Source organism: Copadichromis virginalis, linkage group LG14 (genome assembly GCF_057382275.1).
Source record: "Copadichromis virginalis isolate Kocher_CV1m ecotype Utaka linkage group LG14, C_Virginalis_male_GT1.1, whole genome shotgun sequence".
Classification (NCBI taxonomy): Eukaryota; Metazoa; Chordata; class Actinopteri; order Cichliformes; family Cichlidae; genus Copadichromis; species Copadichromis virginalis.
In genome coordinates this window covers 34,668,781-34,691,041 of record NC_140631.1, presented here as the reverse complement: position 1 = coordinate 34,691,041, position 22,261 = coordinate 34,668,781, and the positions used below count along the sequence as shown (strand labels likewise).

At 41.0% G+C, this 22,261-nt stretch overlaps 1 protein-coding gene across 1 annotated transcript in view; it reads right to left on the bottom strand.

Annotated features, from left to right (window-relative positions):
• The window catches only part of LOC146694430 (rho guanine nucleotide exchange factor TIAM1-like), a 40,856-nt gene that overhangs the window by 18,417 nt on the left and 178 nt on the right, over positions 1–22,261 (bottom strand). The window contains exons 2-7 of the mRNA XM_085430600.1: positions 5,361–5,445; positions 4,369–5,266; positions 2,942–3,401; positions 2,404–2,576; positions 1,980–2,204; positions 432–617 (exon numbers count right to left, since the gene is read on the bottom strand). Of these exons, the coding sequence (XP_085286726.1) occupies positions 432–617; positions 1,980–2,204; positions 2,404–2,576; positions 2,942–3,401; positions 4,369–5,256 (1,932 nt within the window). The 5' untranslated portion in view covers positions 5,257–5,266; positions 5,361–5,445. The remainder of the gene's footprint in view (positions 1–431; positions 618–1,979; positions 2,205–2,403; positions 2,577–2,941; positions 3,402–4,368; positions 5,267–5,360; positions 5,446–22,261) is intronic.

The window sequence follows — 22,261 nt, the reverse complement described above, 5'->3', positions numbered from 1 at the left end:
GTGGGAGGCCAAAACTGAACTAAAACCCTCACAAACGGGTGACCTACGTGAGACCCGAGCTCATAAATAGCATAGTCGTTATTTTTAAAAAAGAAAAGCGTGGTTTGACACAATGCATTGTAGTTTTTGGACTCGACTGTCCTGCCAAGAGCATCACTGGATGTGCTCAGTGATGCCAAAGTGTATTTTGAGTGAGATTTCACAGTCCTTTACTAACACTATGAGAACAGGTTTGAGCTCTGCAACAGCGACAGCTACTGTTACTTAAGTGCACTTTAGATAGATGTTTGTCCCCAATATAATAATCAATTCCAAGGTACATTTTTGAGGTCTCCAGGTCTCTTTTTCCACAAAAAAAAGAAATTGAAAAGGACACTAAAATATGCCATTGTGTTTGCTTCAGCAGCAAAAATAAAGAAGAGAATATTTACCAATGCATGGAAGGAAGAGACCGAGAATATACCCAGCCGGCCCATTGCCAGCTTGGTGGGGCGAGAGGCAAAAGCCAGAAGGCGTTTGGGGTTAGGCAGCTCTCCTCCTTGCAGGCTGGCCAGGTAGCATCTAAAGCGAAATAAATCCATGTGAAACTGCTCCAGGTTCTGCTCCCACAAGAATATCTGCAGGTTGAGAGGGACACAACAGTAATAGTTCATTAATGCCCTTGTCTGTCAACTTCAGACTAAGATGGGGCATCTCCTCACTTCCATAGAAGCTCTGTTACCACTTTTCTCAAAGTGTTGCCAACCTGCACTCTCTCTGTGCCTAATGGTTTGATGTTTATTGGGGCAGTAGAGCAGGACATTGTGATTATTCACTGGGCTGTCCCCTCCCTGTCATGGTCCTGCACTGGTGTTTGGAATAGGCGGCCAGCTCCATGGCAGAGTGCTCTGTATTACTGCCAAGTAGCCCAGAGACGAGAAAGAAACAATACTGCGCATTCCACTGGCAGATAGAGGCTGGGAGCGTTTCAGCTTTCTAAGGAGCAGTCCTACATCCATTCAGTTCTCACAATTTGAAACCTGACACTGCCAAACAGAACAGCTCCAACCAGCCACTACCAAACGGACCAAACAACAGCGATCTCTCCCCTTTCTGTAAACAGACCCATTAAAGACAATATGAACTTTGCAATTAATTGAGAATGTCAGGCTGACCAGAGCAAAGTGCATATTACAATAAGAAAAATAAAAAGCAATCTGGGGGCTGTTACATTTGTAGCATTAGCAGCCTCTAGCGGATGATTCCTCTAAATCTGCAACTTAATCCTCTCTCATTGCTCCCTGCTTCTCTCTTTTCCTCATATTCCATGTATTAAAAACCTGAGGATACAAGACTGAAATACATACTTACATTTGATATCTGTAAGTATTGTAACAATAGCTAAAATATCACTAAAAATGATCTTTAGCATTTTTTAATTAAGCTAAAGATTCCTCAGGATTGGTTCTCATTGAGGTTTAACAGATGTCTTAAGAGCTCTTAAATAGATATAATGCTTTTTTTATACGTCTTCCTGACATGCTTATGAATCCAGACAAAACTGAACTTTTGTGGGCTGATTACTAGGAGGGATGGGCAAAAGCTTAAATTTGAAAAACAAGTATGTCACAACTAAAACTGACTGATGGGGCACAGTTATATTTGGCATTTTTCATACTTCCATCCTTATTTGATAAATATTCAGCCAAGCTAGGAGTCACTATGTTGCATTCCAGGTGTTTTTTGAAGCTACTCAACCCATTTTTTCATATATACTTTCTATCAGTATTGAAGTTATAGAGACGCATTAAGAAATCAAACTGGTAAAACTTTGTTTAACTTCACTGTTTTCTTTTGAAATAATCTATTTTTATAGAAAGGTGATTTGTAATCAGAAATAATATAGCAGTAAGTCGTCTTTCCATGCCTTGTTCAGAAATGTTTTCCCCCTGCACACCTGCCTGACATGAGCTCAAGGAAGAAAGTAGCATGACACCTACTTGATCCAGGATCGTCTTCCTCTTCTTGGTGTCAGTGACAGCAGACAGCTGCATGTCTCCCATCTTCTTCATCTTCTCGTCCATGTCGATCTTCTGCTCGAGCTTCTTGATCTCGGCGCGAAGTAGCCGAACAGTGTCCTCTCTGTGATGCTGGCGGGCGACAGTAGTGGCACATGCTGAGTGGATGGCTGTGATCCAGTTTTCCAGCTCTGTCTGGCTGCAGGTCTACAGGGGGAGGGACCATGAAAGGTCAAAGGTTACACAGCACACAAACTCCTTTGTTTTTGTTTTGTTTTGCTCCTGATGTATTAAAAGGCCAGAATTTTAAAGATCATAAAAAGAAAATACAGTCAATACAGGGCAATGTATGCAAATTAAATTTGTATTTATTCACAGAACAGTTGACATACATGCATTTTCTTACCTGGAACAGAAAAGCATCTCCCAGGGAATTGCTGAGGCAGAACACAAAGTCCTTTTTGGGATGTTCTGGTACAGCCTGGACAATACTGTTCTCCACCCAGATGGCATGTTTGGGATTGCTGTTGTTGTCAATTCCTGAACGTCCATCAGTCTCATAGAAGAAGAGCGTGCAACCTGGAAAACCAACACAATGGAACTGTTGATTTAATTATTTAGTTTTACAAGAAAGTCAGATTTCCTCAAGCAATTTAATTCTGCTCTCCAGTGGCCAACATTAAGAAGTGCAGCATGGCAAGAGTCAGGGAGAAAGGCTTTATTAGACACAGGCTTCTAAATTGATTTCAAGTCCAGTCCAGTGACATAATGCCTTAAAGAAATCTTATTTGAAGTAAACCTTTGCTCTCCCTTTTGAATGTCAGCATGTAACTAAATAGCATCAAACATATTATCTTGCATGAGCAGGATGTCACAGGCTGACATTACAGGATTGCAGTGCAATAAAATGTAAATTTAATGATACCACTGAGGCCATGACACACCTTTGAGAGAAACCCAGTAACTCTTCCACTTGCGCCTTGTGGCTGACTCCACTTTCTTGTTTTTCTTATGCACAAGGAAGTTCTTAACAGCAAGTTTGCCAGCTTTGCGCACCATCCCTTGGACAACACTGAGTAAGAGGTCGGACTGGTAGGCGGAGCTCATAGTGCTCTGCTCATCACTTAGGGCAGACCCCGCCTCCTCCAAGCTCTCAGTCTGGCAGGAGCTCATCTGTAGTTCCTGACGGAAGTTTTCGTACACGCCCTGAACGCACTCGCTGGCCCCTCCGCCGCCACTGCTGCTCCCGCTGTCACTGCCAGTGAACATGTTCCTGCCATGCACTGAGAACACAGAGAAGGAGGCCGACATGGTCTTGTAGCGGCGAGACTGGTGCTCCGGCTCCACCGCCACCCCGTCGATGCCGCTGTCCTCATATTCGCTGCCCTCCCCGCCTGTGACATCCTGAGTTGTGGCAGAAGCACAAAACAGGTGAGACGGCATCACAGCTTCTTGTTCATCACTAAGAGGGCAGCTGGTCATTAACAACCGCTGCCCTCACCTGATCGTCTATCTCTAAATAAAGGATAGAAGCATTTTTGAAAAGCAAACATGTTGCAAAAAAAACAAACAAAAAACAGATGCTTAATGAGAGCCCACAGGTTGTCTAACCCTGAGTTTCTGCTTAAAATTAATTGCCAACAGCAAAGCGTCTGCCGTTGTGTGAGCACAGCCTGCCCGGCCTGTGGCACCACAGGGTCTGCCCTCTCCTACCCACATGGTCAAAGGCTCCTGGGAGATGAAGGGGGTTACACTGAGCTTGGTATCTCCATCTGGTCACATGACCTAATCATGCGGTCCAGAGCTCCATTCACCAGAGTTGACGGTGCCCCGTAGAGACAGGGCCACCAATGCACGTTTTACTGTTACACTCTTCCACAGGCCTCCCTTCATTATCATAACAAAGGCCGAGGTATTTCTAACAGAGAGTGACTTTAGGCTGTGCTCGCCCCCTCCCATCATCGCAATCTCCTCTCACAAGAAAAACAACAGTTTCTTCAGGAAACTACGACTCCCTCGTCCCACACAAGCTTTCTTTTTACACTCAGTTTGTTTTAACAGCTTATTGTGAGGTGACTGAAGCGGAACAAACTCACAGATTCATTGGGGAAGTGAATGAAGGGAGCTGTACTACTACTAGATCATTTCAGATTTAGCACAGCTTTTCATGCTCTGTCCAAAACAGAACAGAATATCCACGACGGCATTAAACAAAGGAAGGTCCTTGACATATATGTATCCAACAGGCTATCAAAAATTCATCAGCACTCGAATTTTTACTGTTTTCTAATAACCACATTTCAATTACTTTTTTAAAGCTAAATTTAATGTGCAAACAAGCAGTACATTATAAAATAGTTACAGATCTTACCTGTATAGTCTGCGCCCTCCTGCCCTGCATGCTGGCACACATTTCAACTTGGTGGCTGGTCAGGCCTTCAGACAAGCAGTGTGAACGTCGGCAGGGAAGGGTGTATGCACCGTAGGTGTTTCCATCCTCGTCTGATGGAGATAGCATTTTATCGTCCTCACCCTCCCTGATAGCCCTGTTGGTGTTGTGCCACTTTGCATAGCGGCCATGGAGTTGCCTGGAGGCAGGACTCATCTGGCTATACAGCTCATCCAGTGAGTTTGCCCTGTCAGTGGAGTCTGTTGGGCTGGACTGCAGGTGGCCTTCGCAGCCAGTGAAGTCCCTCTCGTTAGTCAAGTCTATAATCTCCTCTGTGCTGGTCAAGTGATCTTGACTGACATCAGACAGGGAGAACTCCAGGCTGTCATCTCGCCACATGTCTGCAGATTTAGACCTCTTCTTGAAGCCAACAGTCTCCTTGGAGCAGTCTGGGGTTTTCTGGAGGTATTTCACTTCACCTGCGTACATATCTTCATCCTGCACCTCCTCTGCCATGGGACCAGGTAGGGTTATGTGCATTGAGGGATTGGCCAGGTCATTGTAAAAGGATACTGGACGCAGATTCATGGCCACCCGGTCCACCCAAATGGGGCTTCCAAAGTCTGGGAGGATATTTGTCTCATTGAAGGGTTCCAGGCCATTGTCAGCCAGGGACTGTGGGATGCTGGGTGTGCTACTTGAGCGCGTGCTTGTCTCAGAGTTCCTGTGCTCTATTTTTCCTGATGAAGCATGGCGAGAGCGTCTGGACTGCTTGTTGGAGATGCGAAGAGACCGAGACATGTGCTTACGTGACAAATAGCCACGTCCATAGAGGGCATGGTCCCCATTCTGGCTCTCAGCATTTCCCATGATTCAAAGGCTAAACGGACAGGGGGAAACAGATTAAATAAACCTAGGGGGACATGAAGGAGAGACATACAGAAGAAAAGAATTGTATCTGAATGGTGTTTTACCTGCAGGGCCGTAATGACTTTTCTGGCATTTTGTCACTGGATCTTAAGACAGTTTGTTCCTTTGGCTGGTATAATCCACAAACCTCTGAAAAACAGATATCTAGATGAAAAATCAGTACAAAACCTGTGTGCTCTTAATTATGTGTGGCTTAGCTAAATATTTGTACTCTTTCAACAAATCTGTCTACAGATATGGACCCGTAAAGACGGAACATGACATGTTGTTTCCATCCTAGGCTTTCCCCTAAAACATAGGACACTGTTCACATAAAAAGAATTGATAATGGTAGATGTTATAAACGCAGAGCTGTAACTTGTCTTGCTTTGCAGTTATTTCTTTAGTAATTATCTGTAAAGTCAGCTAAATAAACACTGTGCTTAGACTGGTAGAGGATGTGAGCCACTCAAGCCCCCTTCAATATGTACAGGGATTTTGTGAAGTGGAGGGTACCTAATGACAGTGTGAGCGAACATGAGTTATTCAGAACTGGAATGAACCATCCATGCAGAGATATAGTTGTTTGCTCTCAGGCACTGCTTCCTGCATTAACAAGGACTGGGAGCAGGAGGGTGCAGAAGCTTTGACTATAATGCACATTTGGACTCTATTTATCCGCCTTTAGGCCGGACAGTGTGATGTAAAAAGGAAAACAAAAGTCCTGTTCCACTTTGGGACCACCAACAGATGGGACAGAAGATTAGCTAACTCATTTGTGGCCGCTGCTTCTCACGATGTGTGCTTCTCCACTTTTTAGGATAGACCCTCTGGGGGAGGGGGGGGGGGGGTACTGTGTTTTTGCAAATAAGCAAATAAGCCCAACCCTCTGGTGCTGCCCTCAGGCTTACTGTGAGGAGGGGCTTTACATAAATGGAAGTTGACCCCGTTTTGATCCTTATCCTCCCTCCTTATTCTGTCCACTCATCAACCCTCACTGGTACTGCAGTGTACCATGTTTGAACTTTACACAACTACATTCATCTTTTATATAACTCTGCAGTGTGTTGGCTATTTCATTTAATCCCATTTGGTACAAAATAGAACAGAGCGGAAACGCAGGAGGGAAAGAACTATGAAAAAAAACAAAACACCAAAGTTGTTACAGGAAATGATATTCACTGAGGCATACAAGCATTGCTCACAAAATGCAAGCACTACAATATACTGTGGACCACTTCTGGAGTTTTTTCACGTAGCATTCCTACATAATAACCTTAATTTTTAAAAATGGAGAAGAGGAGAGAAAAATGTCCACCTTGTAATGGTTGCTCTTTATGGTTGAAGTTTCTGCTATTTGTAGCACAAATGTGTTATTGTGTATGTAAAATGGCAAAATGACCAGAACTAAATTACAAGTGATGCAGATGGATCTCGCTGGAACCCAGGAATCTCATTTGTTAATCTCTGAAGTTCAGGAGCCAGGTGTTGTAGACCAAAAACGTTACTGATTAATTTGGACTACAATAGAATTGCAACAAAGTTATGCATTACTGTGACCACACAACACATTATCTTTACATATCTATATCTGTACGCTTAAACTTATGAGTGAAATTGGAAGTAAAATGTACAAAATGAATATTCAGCCAAATCCATGAGACCAAACCAAACCAAATGTTGCAATAAATGCAACTCATCTCCTAACAAATCAGCAGATTTAAAGAAAAAGATCCGATAAATTCTCAGCAGAATACATGGCCACCAATCACTCTGCCACAAAACCATAAATAGGTTGAAAAGGGAACAGAACAGTCAGCAAGTTTCTATTGGCACTGTTTAAAAGACACAACACAGATTCCTACTGAACATGATTTACACTGAAGCTCCTGGTATAGCAAAACACATAATTTAAATGGCTGACCCAGAGAAATGTTATACTAAATTTTTAAGAATGCATTGTTCAAAAATGAAAACGCAGGATTATTAAATTTAATTGCACTGGAGCTACCAGAACATCTGAATACAACTTTTAAATGGCCTCAATTCCCAAACACAATGTTCTCTGAAGCTGCAATGCTGCTGCCGCACAGAATCCACCATCAGCTCTTTATTAATACATGAGCAAGAAATGCTACGGCTGGAAAAGATATTTTAGGGCGCTAAAATCCCATCGCATACACCCAGTGGATTCTTTTAGAAATACAGACTAACACACATCACAAGTTAATTCCACTGGATGATCAGAATTTGGTGATCCCATGAAAGATCAACCAAATCTAAAGAGTTCCCACTGGAGACTTTCAAAAATTAAAGTGGTTCCAGGATTATTAAGGGGTGGGTAACTTTACTATAATGACATGCAAAAGCAAAACACAAGGTTTGAACTTTGTAGTGGGCAATCCACGTGAGAAAGTGATTTCCCATGCTGCCTGAACCACAGTTCAACCTGGTGACTTTTTTGGCTTATGTTTGGACAGTATGGTTAAGATTTCTCATCTTAAAACTGTAAAAAAGAAAAAAAAAAAGGGACATTTCATAATCTAGAGTACAAAATATCATTTAAGAAATAAAGAAACTTTATAAAGAAAATGCAGAAACACATCTGCCTTCTTCTTAAATGGTCCAGAGCTCAGTTAAGATGGGCTGTGGTGATCTTCTGGTTTTCAGTTCTTTTTTGGAAATGATATACAGGCATCCTGTATTCTATTTTTTACACTACAAAAAAGTCAGAGAGAGTCATTAAGTGTACACTTTCAACTCGGTTGATAATGTCAGCACTTATGGTAATCTCAAATGTATCCCTCATAACCGCAGGACTGTACTGGAACATTAAAATCATGCAATGTGATTTATGCCAGAATCAACTCTTCTCGGAGCAGTGACTTGTTTTTACACTGAATGACCTGTTGTGTGGAATGCTGTCATCCCTAAAATATGTGACTGGTAGATTTAAGTTCCTTTTGTTATTAAAGACCACTTTGAAGTCCTTCTTATACAAATTCTTGGGCCTGCTGGAACAGGTATGAGGGGAAATTGTCTCAACCCTCCACCCCCCTTTAGGTCCTCAAGGAATGAAATTCAAGCCGCTTGCATCATTTTCAGACATCATGCAAGTTGTTGCCCCATGGTCAAAATACAACTTAAGGTCTTTGAAAACAAGGTAAAGACCATGAAACACCTGGTCAGACTTTCCTGTATACATGGACAGAGCTGAACTTCATGCCAGGAGATTCAGGTTGAGTCATTTGTCTAAAGTCTTCTTTTCTCACATGTAGCACACAGTGAAAAATAATTCACACCAGCATCATTCTCTCTACTGGAAATATTTCATTTGGTTTTGCAGGAGCTCCCCAACAAGTGAGTGCTGGACGCCAGACACAGGACAGTCAGTGACTAACTGTGAACTCATCAGACTATCATCTGGACTATTCTTACATCAACACAGACTGTTTATTAGGAAGTCTGCAGTTCTGACGTGCACCTCCATCAGGCTACGTCTCAAAAAAAAAAAAAAAAAATCAATGGCTACAGTGCATTTTTGAAAAAAGCAAGGCTTACGTAAAGACATATGACAAAATGTGATGATAAACATCTCTGTTAAAAAGCTGTTTGGAGTCCTGCAACACATTCCTGCCATTTGACCTAGGTACAACTGTGAAAGGAAAAACAAGCCAGGCCCAACCAGTAACAAGCTCCAACACAAAACCCTGTAATCTGAACACTCTGGTCTCCAGAGATAACACAGGTAGCTGTATGCAGCAAGAGGAGGGGGTTTAACCACTGAAAGACTGCACTTAAGACAGCTCACATTTCCCAACTGATATGGAGTCATATGTGTCTGTGAAAATGGAAGCACTAAACACAAACCCTTGTTCTCATGACTCATTTTCTGCTCTCGAGTGGGCTCAACTGTATTCAAGATTCTATTAGGCCAGAGGGAAATTTGGTATTACAAGAGCTTGCATCCATTTTCAAAAGGTTCCTGTGCCAGAAAAAAAACCCCATCCATATTAAAAGTAATTTAACAGCTTAGATTAAAACAATATACTATGGTTATATATTCAAAGAGTAATTTCCAACTGTAATCTGTAACCCTGGAAACATTAAATAGCAAACAAACTGAAAAGAGGGGCTTTCAGTGATATGGAAAGCAGCTCAACTTTGTTTGCTAACACTGCTGAATGCATCATGAAAAAAACAAATCAGGTTAGACAGGATCGGCCAAAACACTATTTATGCAGCTTTATTCAAAATTTACCTCTAAAATAACAAATAGAGCATGTATGGCTTTAACAGCCGCATTGACAAAGCAGCAGGTGAAGCAACATTTCAGCAAAAACAAATCACCAGCCAAGCCACGGAGTCATTTTCATTCGCTGCTGATCTGATTATGTGTTTCAGAGTACGGCGGGGCACGTGAGGCTGCTGTGTGTGACCTGTCTGACCCTGTCACAAGAGGCTCAGGTGGCTGGGTGTTATGGAGCATTTTTAATGTAGGAGAGCAACCCTTCGAAGGATGCCAGAACATACAAAGCCGAATTATGAACGCCAGCAGAGCTAGTTTGATGCAAGTGAGCTCCACTCAGTGGAAAGGATTTTGTCGATAAATCATTCTTGATTGCAAAATGTGGATACAGCAATGACCTGGAGCTGTGTCGTTTTAAAAGAAACGCTATGCTTTTTCTGAGCCTGTTGCTGAGCAGCAGCTGGTATTGTTTAGCCTAGTGGCACCTTTGTCCCTCAATGCCATGTGCAGAGGTCAACTCTTCTGCTGATGTTTAAGCTGCATACAGCATAAACTGCAGGTTTTATTGGGTCAACATGTCTTTTGTCCACTCTGCAGACTTAAGAGTACTTTATACGGTTCTGTGGTCACAGATAAAAACAAACTTATGAAAAATTAATGTCTCGTCTTTTTTTCCACAGAGTTTGAGGTGTAATAAAACGCCCAGAGAATAGAAACTATCATCTATTATCCTACATTTGTCCAAATTCATTGTAGGTGCAAGATCTTGTGAGGTCATAATACTTTCACCTCCATTAATAGCAGCAATTTGCTTGTGTAGAGGTTCACAGCTAAGGTGCCATAAGATCACTTCCTGCTCATGGCTCTTTGCCTCCTCATTAACAACCTTTGAAGTTACTTTAACAGTACTTTAACAGCTGTTAGTGGAAGGCGTAACTAAGCTGTGGACAACTGTTATGACATGCGGGGTGGGGGACCGACGACACAGGTTTGTGGAAGTGATTGTTTTTGTTTCATATGAAGTGTTCTGTTAAAATCACTTTATATCCATTTGTTTTAACTAAATCAATATTTCCAAATGTTCCTCCTGCCTTCATCCCTTCATTTATTTTCACTTCTCTGAATCTCTAAAGCAACGCTCATTTTGTGTAGTAATCATTTAGGACTGTATCAGAGCATTTGAAAAAGCTCTTTTACATTTCCGCTAATATCTGAAAGGATTTTTTCTAAAATCTACAATCTGCTGTTTGATATGTGAAAATTAAAAAAATAAAATAAAAGTGTTGTACCCAATCAAGAAAAAGCAAATCTTTTGAAGAGTAATTTAAACTTTAGTCTTGATAATGTGGAACTGGATCAGAAGCTGGGGAAACGTTAATGATAGGCAGATCAAACAAAAATCCAAGATCAAGACTCAACAGTTTGTGACACAAGTGTGAATCTGGGATGAAAACGGCAAATTCTTTTTTTATGAAAAAGGTTTGAGCCGCTGTTACAAAATATTTAAACCACAATCAGCACATACACGAGCTGACCTTCTCATATCCTGTAACCGTCACTGTCAGAGAAAAGGTCTCCCCCAAGTACATGGAGCATCAAAAGTACTCTGTCTTACATGCTTCACATTCCAGACTTCCAATGTCCTCCTCCACACTCCGACTCCAAACATACCCAGCCATTTCCCCTGGACACAAGAAACAAATGTTCTTGGCAGTTTTACGATGATAGATTTGCGATCGACAGTATCAATGACGGGACCCAGTGGTTAGCAAAACATTATCTGGTGTGACAAATCTGTAAATGCACCAGGAGGTATTACCAACCGATGACTGGGACGGGATGGTGTATGAAAACATCTGGAAGATTACAAAAAAAAACTTTAGTGATTATATGAAATTTTACACAACTTTTATAAAAGTAAACTATATGCACAAGAACGCTAAAAGTCTGCACAGAGATAATATGAAGTACGAAGATAGTACGAAGTGGGGAACAAAAACATGGGGACAATGTTTTGCACTCAGGCTCTCTCACTCACCCAATCCTTTGCTTCCAGGTCAGTGAGTGGGAATACTAAGCACGCTGCAGTATGGTGCGTTTCCTTTTATATTGCACCAGAAGTACAAACCCCACTCAATATCACATCTGGGTCAGAGTCAAGACCCATTTCCATCATTTTGATTTCAATATTAATGAGCAGGGAATGCACATTTCAGGTTGTGTTCCAAACAGATGGAATAGTGTGTCTAATACTGGTACACTAGGAAAAGGCGAGTTCATCTGAGCGAAGAAAAACTTTCCAAAATAACATTTGATGCATGTTCAATCATCCAGTTAAGGAAATCCCAAAAACTTTATTTTGTTTATGTGGACATAGCGTTTTCAGTGGAAACTGAAGAAGTCACTTGGATGAGTGACAAAACGTTTCTCCCACTGAAAACGCTGCATCCAGATGAACAGAATCAACTTTTTGGGATTTCCAAAATAACATTCTCAATATGCAAGTGCATGCGGCTCCTTGGGCTGCTGTGTTTCTTTAAGACTTTACTATACAATTTAAACACAATGAGGAGATTTGACACCAATGTATCTGTGAAAACAGCCCATGAAGTCATTCCCAAGCTCCACCTTCACCACAACACCCCTGAAGCTCCCGGGTCCCCACTGTGTTGCATTGTGCAGTGAGGCAGAACTGAGCACAGTCCTGACACACATGACTACACAAAGCTTGGTTGAAATCTGTCCACTTCCTCCAAACATCCCTGATTACAATTTCCAGCACAAGCCTCCTTTATCAGCCTGTGGCATGTCACTTAGAAAGTCAAATTTCAGGTAAAGTACAGCACCTCCACCCATTAGGTTTCATATATTAATGGATATTGAAGGATTTTTTTTTTTTTTTGACTGCACCTTAGGTTACATTTACCGACAGCAGATACAATGTACTTTCACAAAGCTCAGTGGGATGTAAATGGTGTTTATTATGACAGCCCAGCAGTAATTCAATCTCATGGAGGCATCAAAGTATGCTTCTATTTTTAAAGACTGTGGGATGTCGCACAAATTCCACCGACGTTAGGTTAATTTTTATTTTTATAAACAGTTGTATACTTGCTTTTCTAAATGCTATAGAAGAAAAAAGTGCATATGTATATATTATTCTTACCCTAGCTCAGGCTTATAAGTAAACTGAATAGCAAACCCAACATTCTGTGACTACCAGGAAAGAAAATACCTGCAATCGTAAGTACATGCTCTAGTCCCTTTGAAAGGTAACAAAGTTTTATGCACATAAAACTGCAAACTGAAAATAATTTGAGTTGTGGCAGAGCAAGTTCCAGCATGCTGAATTCTGCCTCAAATAGTTCAGTTGAAATCTTATGAGCTTAGTATCTGAAATACCACGTGATCTCAGATGAACTCTTAGCCTGTAAACCTACAATATAACCCTTGTTTCATGGCACACGGTAATAACTTTTAATTAAGTGAAGCTTATCGCATAAGATTGCGCAAACCAATCAGTGGTTATTTTCCTCTGCTGAGAATAATTTTGTTAAGACAAATTTAGACTGAGGACACTGCATGTGACTTTTGTGTCAAGCTTTTAACAGGAACTCAGAGTTTGTGTTTTTCGAAGCCTGCTTTCCTCCAATCACAACAGGAGCATCATCAAGATGCCTGAAGGCCAGAATCCGACCCCCTGTCCTGCTAAGCCGTGAACAGTCAATACATTACCATAACTATAACACCAGATGACCATTTCTCGCCCTCTCCCCACTGCAGGAGTCACAACCAGCTTTCAAGCACAAAGTTCGGGTTTTAAATGAACTCACAACGTAAAGCCCCCCCCCCCCACTCCCCCCGTGATGCGCTCTGGGAATTCTCCTTGGCTTTGGACATCTCTCACATTTGCAATTCATCATCTCCCTTTGTCAGCATCACAAACCTGCCACCACCACCACTGCTTTGTCATTACAATGACACAGACACAGGGTGCATTGTTTGCATCTAGGAGTGAAGTGGATAACACAATGCCTTATTGCCTAAAGTTTGCAATACACAGGATTACTACAGGTACATACACTGAGGAATCCCCATACCCTGAGGCTACGGGGCCTCAGGGTATGGTTACAACTTAATATAATATTAAATTGCTGGAAGAATGGGAATGCAAAAACGAGTGGACACTAATGAGAATATTGCAGTCAAAGCTAATAAATCCTGAAATTACACATCTCAGGAGGGAACAATATGGTTCACGAGAGAGCTGGCTGCATCTGACCAATTTAACTACTGAAACGTACCAGAAAATGTGTGACATTTGAACTGCTGATATTTAGCAACACTTTTAGAAAGTAGGAAGCTTGAGGGTAAAGAGCCATTTGCCTTTTCTATCTCCTAACCAACTACCAAACACGCGGCATGGCACAGAAAATGCACAACTAGTGACTTACCTTAATGTTCTCATGGAAGTTATAATTCTACTCTTCCTCCAGTTAAATCTGATGCACCAATAAGAGGGATATTTCAAAATATAAATGAGGTGATGATTGGTATTCCTCCTGCAAGTCCACAGCAGACTGACTCCTGTATCCAAGGATGAGTTGAAGAACTGAGGGAGAGAGGGAGTGCCGTTTGTACCCCCTCCCCTTCTCCAGCTGACTCTTTCACACTCTTTACTCCCTCCCTTGTTGCTCCCTCTTCACTCTATAATTCCAACCCCCTAAACTACAAACAGGAATGCATGTTCCTCCCTCTCCTCCTCTATAATTGCCCCTCCACTCCCTTTAAGGAAGCATGATATTTACACTATATGCTGCAGAACGGTTTATTGGGAACAAACTAATGGGACAAAGAACAGTCAGATTCAGGCCTGTGTTGCTCATTTTTGATTTTGATCAGAAGCCTAAATGTAAATTTCACTTTCATTTTGCCAAAGATAAAGGGGTCTGAAGATTCGTTAAAACAAAATTCCGGAAAATGAAATTAATGTGTGCCTCTAAGCCAATGAAGGCTGAAAGGTCACAGTTATTCTGTTGCAGTTTGTAATTTGGTATATTCACTGACAGCCCACAATGCACTTGTGAATGTGAGAGAGGCAGGACTTGCTGTTGTCATAGCACCAGTGATGTCGTGTGGCTTTCACATCAGCAGTGACAGAGGTGTGGGATTCATTTTGAAATGACGGAACCGGCAGAGGACGCGGGGACAGAGAAAGGATAGGACAGGGAAGCGAGGGCAGAGCAGTGTCTGCTCAGCTGCAGCCTGCATCATGCGCCTCAGAAGCAGCTTTGCATGCACACTGAACTGAACTGAACACGCCCCAAGCTAGCTGAGAGCATAGACACCCTAACAGTCACAGAGAGAAGAGGCATAGAGTTCACAGAGCTTAGTGTGTCTAGAAAGAATCCAGAGATTGGTGGGATGAATTGCCATGTCTAGACTTTTGGATGATTATGACAAAAACCTAAAAAATAAAAAAAAATTTAAAAAAAAAAGGGGGGGGGGGGATGGCCCTACAGTGTTGTCATGCTGGCTTCCTCTTCTACCAAGGTTATGCCACTAATATTAAAAAAATGATAATGATAATAAACATAACCACCAAGTTTTAATTATAGAGAAAAATATCTCTAGCATGCAAAAGCATAACCTGTAATTTGTCAGCATTAGACACACAAATTGTACCATGTGGCACTAATTGTTTTTCCAATTAGCAAACAATTAGGTGGAATTTGATCTTGAAAAGATCTCAATACACATGACACACTAGGGATGTTATTATGAGAGTATTGCTTAAAAACAACGGGCCATCAAACCCACATTCCAATACAAATCTAAAGTTACTTTTCAAATAAACAACATCGGAGAATAAAATTAAAGTTTAATAAATTTGTGTTACATGAGATGAGATTGGAATTACTCCCTGCCCCCAAAAAAGAAAAAAAAATGAATAAGACAGCATTGCAATAAATGCATCCGTCAGTGAAATGTAGGCTAATGCTGAATCCTCCTCTGCTGTCACCACAGGCATTTCAGAAATGTAGACTGCTTGCATGGAGCTCAGATAAAAAAAATACTCTGCTTTCTCATCACTGGCACAAGGCTATTAAAACCAGCGCTGCCTGCACTCAATTTGGATGCTGATTGAATTGGACATCCAATACATTGACAGGACATTCAATACCGCTGGAGCAATTTGGCAGGTGAGACTACGGGTACAGATCCACAACAGCACTTTGAGACTGCTGATGCTGTGCAGGTGTCACAACCAACCACAATCAATGCCAATCACCTTCAGCCATAGCAAGAGGGGGAAAAAAATCAGCTGAAGGCAAAGTAATCACAGGAATACTTTTGTGAGGATATAGTTAAGTTCAAGATCAGAATGACAGAGTAGAAACATGTATTGGATGTTCAACAAAACAGAGCTGGATTCAGGTAGTAAGGAAGCCCCTGACTCTCCCCCCTTTTAAATTTACCTACACCCCCTTTAATTTGTGTCTTAACTTTGCCAGTAAAACAGGGGATGCTGTCACCACAAGGCTTCGCAGCAGGGGTGGTATTAGTAATAAGCTGTGCTTTGTCTTCAACAAAAAAAACCAATCTCATTTAAATTGGAGAATGGCTTCCCCAAGGTGGGTTTTGAATGTGATTGCAAAGACAATGAGTTTTTTTGGGGGGGATTTTTTTTTGTTTTTTCATAACTGCTATAACTGTTACTCGGTCACATAAATTCTAATTTCTTCCGTAGTGAGGTCATTGATTCCTCAAGCCATGGCAAAAGTCAGTGTCGTTTTTTCAAGGCAAAGAAACCCAACATGTCTAACTAGCCAAATCAAACCGCTGCTCCCCACAACAGCTTTAAATAAAGGTCAGTTAATAATTGACGACACTTGCTTTATTATAGCAATTCTGAATGGACCATGAAGTGGTGCGTCATTCAACGTGATGTAGCTTTGAAGTTAAAGTCACCATCATTTTGCATTAATACTTTTGCAACCAAAAACATTACTGGTCACACAAAAAACTAATTTCCATGAAGGGCCATGCAAGCTTACGTAGCTTATTATTATCAGGTTGCAGTAGTATGACTTCCTGACTAGGCCTAAAATTTAATGGCAAAGCCTGCCATTCAGCAGCATCTGCAATATTATACGAAATGCTAAACAAATCGAGTACAATGAAACTATGGATGTGTATTAAAAACAGCAACCACTACAAACTACAAAGCCAAGATACCTTCTTGTCTTACACCAATTATCGTCTTCCTTCAAATAGACATGGATGAGTTTTACCCACAACTCAAGATGTTGAATCAACAACTCTGAAAAATACAAACTGTTCACACATCACGCTGGGTCTAATACTATATGCAGGATTTGGTTCAGCCACCAAATTGACATTAACATTAAAAAGAACATCCATCACCACGAGGGTTTAAGTGTTTGTCTTATTTTCTTGAAGGTCTCCTCAATCACCAACCCCCTCCCTCATCCGTGCCCTTCTGTGGATCCATTGTACTGAAGAGGAGCACTATGTACGAATGATATCTAAAGAGAAAAAAATGCAACTGTTACGCAAGACATGAAAGTAGCAAGCCCAGCCTGGATAGAGATCATTAGTGGAGGATCCAGTGGTCTCCAGCAGAGACTTGCCTCTCAAGAGTAGACTTCAAAGACGCTGGTATAGAGAGAGAAATAATTTAGAGTGTAAAGAAAACGCTGGAACTGATTGGTTGGGATTGATCCTGTGCAGCATAGGTGGCTCCCCAATATTAGTTATTAAAAGATGCCAGTAATATTTTAAAGTGTCTTTATAAATTGCTCTGTAGAGTCTGATACATACTAAGCCAGTTACACAAAGCATACACAGTTGTGCCTATAAAACGTGTAAGCTCATGTAAATGTTTTAAATATATTCTGGTAGCTTTCAAAAAAATAATCAGAATATCATTTAATATGTCTATTATATCATAAAAGATTAAAAAAAATATAGGCAAAAGCAATAGCAACTGGATAGCTGAAACATGCAAATTATTAATATTTTAAATGTATAAATCGGTTTAAAAGTCAAGTAATTATCTAAAATCTACCTTTCTCTTAACTAGAGGCATTTAAAACACCAATAGCGACATAAAGCACTTGTACTTTATGTGACCTAGACTTATCTTACCACATTTTAGTACAGATTAACTTCCATGTGACCAAATAAATGTTTTTTGAGGGAGCTTTGAAAGCATATCCTTGGCAACCAATTGTTTTTGTATGCCGGTGAAAGCGCATTCGACGCAGATTCAAACCAAGGCAAGCAAAAAGGGGCTCTGAAAAGTTATTTTTTGTGACCAATGGTGTGTTAAAGTTAGCTCAACTCCCATCACCCCAAAGTGACTCATAGCCTCAGCAGTTTTGTGCACTTAGTATCTATTATTCATCCTAAACCACAAGGCTGTATCAGCCACGTGAAGCTGATGATCATCGCCATGTGCATTTTTGACAGCTGGTCACACGTTTCTTCTCACAGCTCAGAAATAGAAGGAACACAGCTTTAACACGATGTTTAAATACTCATTTATCTTTCCAAAAGCCATTGCGGAAAACGCGTACTAAAGGCGCTACTGAATACTGCATGTACACAATAATATCCCAATAACAAGGTAATAAGGTTCTGAAGCTCTTGTTTGCTGTGAAGTTGATTTGACAAAGAAGCACAATGTTATTCATGCCGTCTTTGAGAATGTTAATCTAAGTCTGTAATAATTTATGAGAAGCCTGCGTTTTCATTGTGCTTAGAGGTCAGGCTTACAGTCATACAAAATGCCTCTGCAGCACTTTCGAAGCTAAAACTTAGGAAGTTAAAGTCCTTTGGTTTTCTTGCTTTCTAAGCTTAGTGGAATACAACACAAGTTTCTCTCACAGTATATGGAGTGCATCACAGTTACACTGATGTGCAGCACTGCTGGAGGCGTTGTCCTCTGGAAGCATCTGGGATCAAATCTTGGCAAGCCCTTTAGATGCTTCTCGAGATAATGCAAACTGTCAGCATATTAGGAATTCAACATAACAGACATTTCATAGCCAGGAATACACGGCGACTTCCTGAGAATCTGTGTTAAATTAGAAAAACATGAAAGACCTTTCGAAATGCATGTGATATGAAGACACGGGGTTCAAAGGTTGTTTCAAGTACAATGCTTAAGATTTAGAATAAAATTACTACACTTGACTACACGTGTAGCAAACAATGAGCAACATTCTTAACCATCCTAAGATGGATATTAATAATATTCTCTAATGGAGACGGATGTCCTGTCAGGAGAAACGAGGGAATGCCGAGCTCTCGTCTGCCACACCGTATCACATGGATGTAAACAGAAGTGGATTGGAAAGCATGGGTGTCCTTAATTAATCTACTCAAAACTGTTGTACTAAACATTTTGAGATCAACGGATAAAAAAAAAAAAAAATGGATAACTTCACTTGTGCATATGGCTGCAATGTGAAATATGTCTTAGTCTGTTATAAAAATCTGTCGGTCCATGGAGTATTAGAGCACATAATTCTCACAAGATAAATCTGGCAACCAACCTCTGAAGACCATATTTATCACAAGACTCTGGATAGCAGAGTTTGCAGCTGCAACATCAATGTTACACAATAGTGTCAGATCACAAAAAAAAAAAATTGTGTATAACAACCTGATTCAAGTTTTACCTTAAACTTCAAAACATTAAACGTTCCGTTATGAAAAACGGAAGGCAAGAAAATTCTCACATTTGACAAACTTTTTTACCTTTCAACAAGAATTTAAATGATATATCCATGTTCAGAGTTGCTGGTTTCCCATTTGATTCTCATTCAGAGTCAATGGATCAATCAAGTGCTGATCAGTAGTTCTACCATTAAATATTTGGGGAGCTTGGACTCTGCTAAAGCAAGTAGGATACTGACAGAAACTCACAACTCCATGTAAGCCAGGAGTTTGTTCAGATGCTTTACAATTCTTGCAAGCAATGTGCAATTAGGAATATAGAGGTGGTTGTTTTATTGCCAAAAGCTAATAAGCAGCGTAATGGCTGTTAGTAATATTTTCCTGCGTGTACATGGCACTGAGGCTTTAGCTCAACTCAATACTCTCATTGTAATACCTACAATCAGCGGCTTAGCAGTATAAAATAAGTTTCCTTTTGGAAAGGATTTCCAGCTCTGTGGTTGTGGTCTAACTTCTGTAATTAATATTTCCACAACACGCCTCCTCTCCTACTCGCTGACTGTTTAAATGGATTGTTTGAAAAGCCAACACTGGGATACCAGTGATCTAACAAAAATCCAGCCGTGGTTGTGAAGTTACAATTCAAACCACTGTAGTGCAAAAGGTAGTAGTAAGTTTACATTTCAGTGAATGGTTGGCGTTAGTATGATCACACTGATCTCTGTATGTTATTCACTTGGCACTAAGCAAAAAACACTAGACTGCCTTCAGTATTTACTTTGCACCAATTTGCAAATGAATGAAGAGTTATGTGCAAGTGGGATGGAAATGAATAATTCAAAAAGAGCACTTATGAGGGTTAGATTATGCGCATCTCGAGAAATCAACTTTGCTTGGTAGTACATTTCTGTACACGCATGAAGAACAAAGTCATGGATTGTACCAAAAGCCAACAAATTACCATAAAACTGTGCAGGGATTCTTTCATGAGCAGAGTTGTTGGACTGCTTCATGCTGGTCTAACATTTGAGATCTTTGAGATGCAAAGTTAACAACTGTTGACGCAAGCCAGAGGGGAGAAATATTAAGTGCAACTTTACAACAAAAATAAGGGGGCAGAGAAAGAGTGAGGTCTCTGTGCAGGCATGTCATACATGCAAGCTTGCACTCAAGTTACCACTTCGAAGGAAACCCTGAGGCCAAGCTGCTGGATGCTCATAAAGATGGTCGTTTGATTTCCGTGGTTCTCCACTTTCATTGTTATGGAAAGGTTCTGTAAACACTGGAAGAATACCTTCCAAACACATGTAGGGAAACCTGCTCCTTTTTAAGCTTTTAGGCCATCCACAAATAGGTACTCACCATAACAAACCAAACAACCCCCCAAAATGTGCAGGATCTTTTAAATATTGAGATAACTCAAGAAATAATGGGAATTTTAACTAAAAACTACTGCGTGAAGAAACAAAACTCAAAGGGCACCCACCTTATTCCTTTTGGAGGTATGCTGAACAGACCTGTGGTGTTTAAATCCATCCACAATGACTTCTATGAACATTTAAAGATACATTTTTTCTTCTGTCACCTTTGAAACTGACTTAATTCCAAAGACAGATATGAACAGTGTTAGTTTTCAGTTATCATCGTGTTAGTTTATCATCATGTAACAGGGCAAAAAAGAAGCGCATAATTTGCATTGAAAACTAGCCCTGTGGTATTTAAATCAAGTTTCCCCTTCCTGATACCTTTCATCTCTAAATGTATGCCTGATGTGGTTTGGGCTTGTTTTATTGGATGTCATTCAGCATTTTTTGATACCCAAAAACTAGTTGATCCGTTTTTTCCCTCCTCATTAATACTTGCAACAACTTGACTGCATTTGCATGTGGGTCTGCAGCATGTATGTGCTTATAAGCTGTCGTGGCAATTGTGAATTTAAGTGTACTTCACAAACCCTGGATGTTCAAAGGTTCAGCTGCACTTCAAGTGATGCAACAACACATGACTGTTAGCCATCCTGTTACTGTAACTTCAGTCTTTATAAAAGTTATTTTCCGCTGTGTATTGTAACAGTTAAGATGTTATTGCTGGTATTATCTTTACAAGTGCTTCAATCACTTGCACAGTAGGCAGTGTCTTGGCTCGCAAGACATAGGAGCTGCTGACTAAGAAGCTGCACCACAACCAAATAGGGTGAGATATTTTTTTATGAGCCCATGTTTCTCCTGATAGCATGAACTGCAAAAACACGTTGGCTAGTTGTAAATTAATAGTAATCACTATCTATCTATTTTCCCTCCATATATATGAAATCTGATGCGGCTAAAGACCTACACAGTGACAAGACAGGAAGTAACACTTTCAGCAGCAGTCTATGGCAGTGACGCTGCAACAAACGTGACATAAGGTCATTGGAGTACACAAATGAGCTGCCGCTTTTCAGTTGAGTCACCTGCATACGGTCTGTTTACTAAGGTGTAGTCTCATTACACCAACAAACAGCGCTGGATCAGTGATGTGCTGTGCTTCATGCAACAATGTACCGCACTCAAATCACACGCTTCTCATTTTCGAAACTGTCCAAATGACCACGGAGGTGCTCAAAAACCTGCAAGGTGTCAAGGCGGGCATCTTGCCCGCTCTGCACGTCTTGCATAATTTGTTCATGCTGGTGTATTCATACACTGGGCTCGAACGGCTGGACATGCATGTTAACCCAGCTGCGTGTCTCCCATCATTCAGGCACAGCACATGACTGTTTGCACCCCCAAAACAACCGAGGTGAGACTGAATTATTGGGCATCAACACTCCGCGCACAAAAAAGCCGCATCTTGCCCGGCTCGTCCGCTGGACCGCACCGCCAGCTTCAGTGCGGCAGCGTCTGTCACCACTGATAAACTTGTATGATTGAGTGATGCGATCATGCGTGGAGACGGCGCTAGGACCACGCGGGAGTTTGATCGGATATCGAGCCGATTTTTCCTTCTAATGATGCGGGCGGCGTGGTA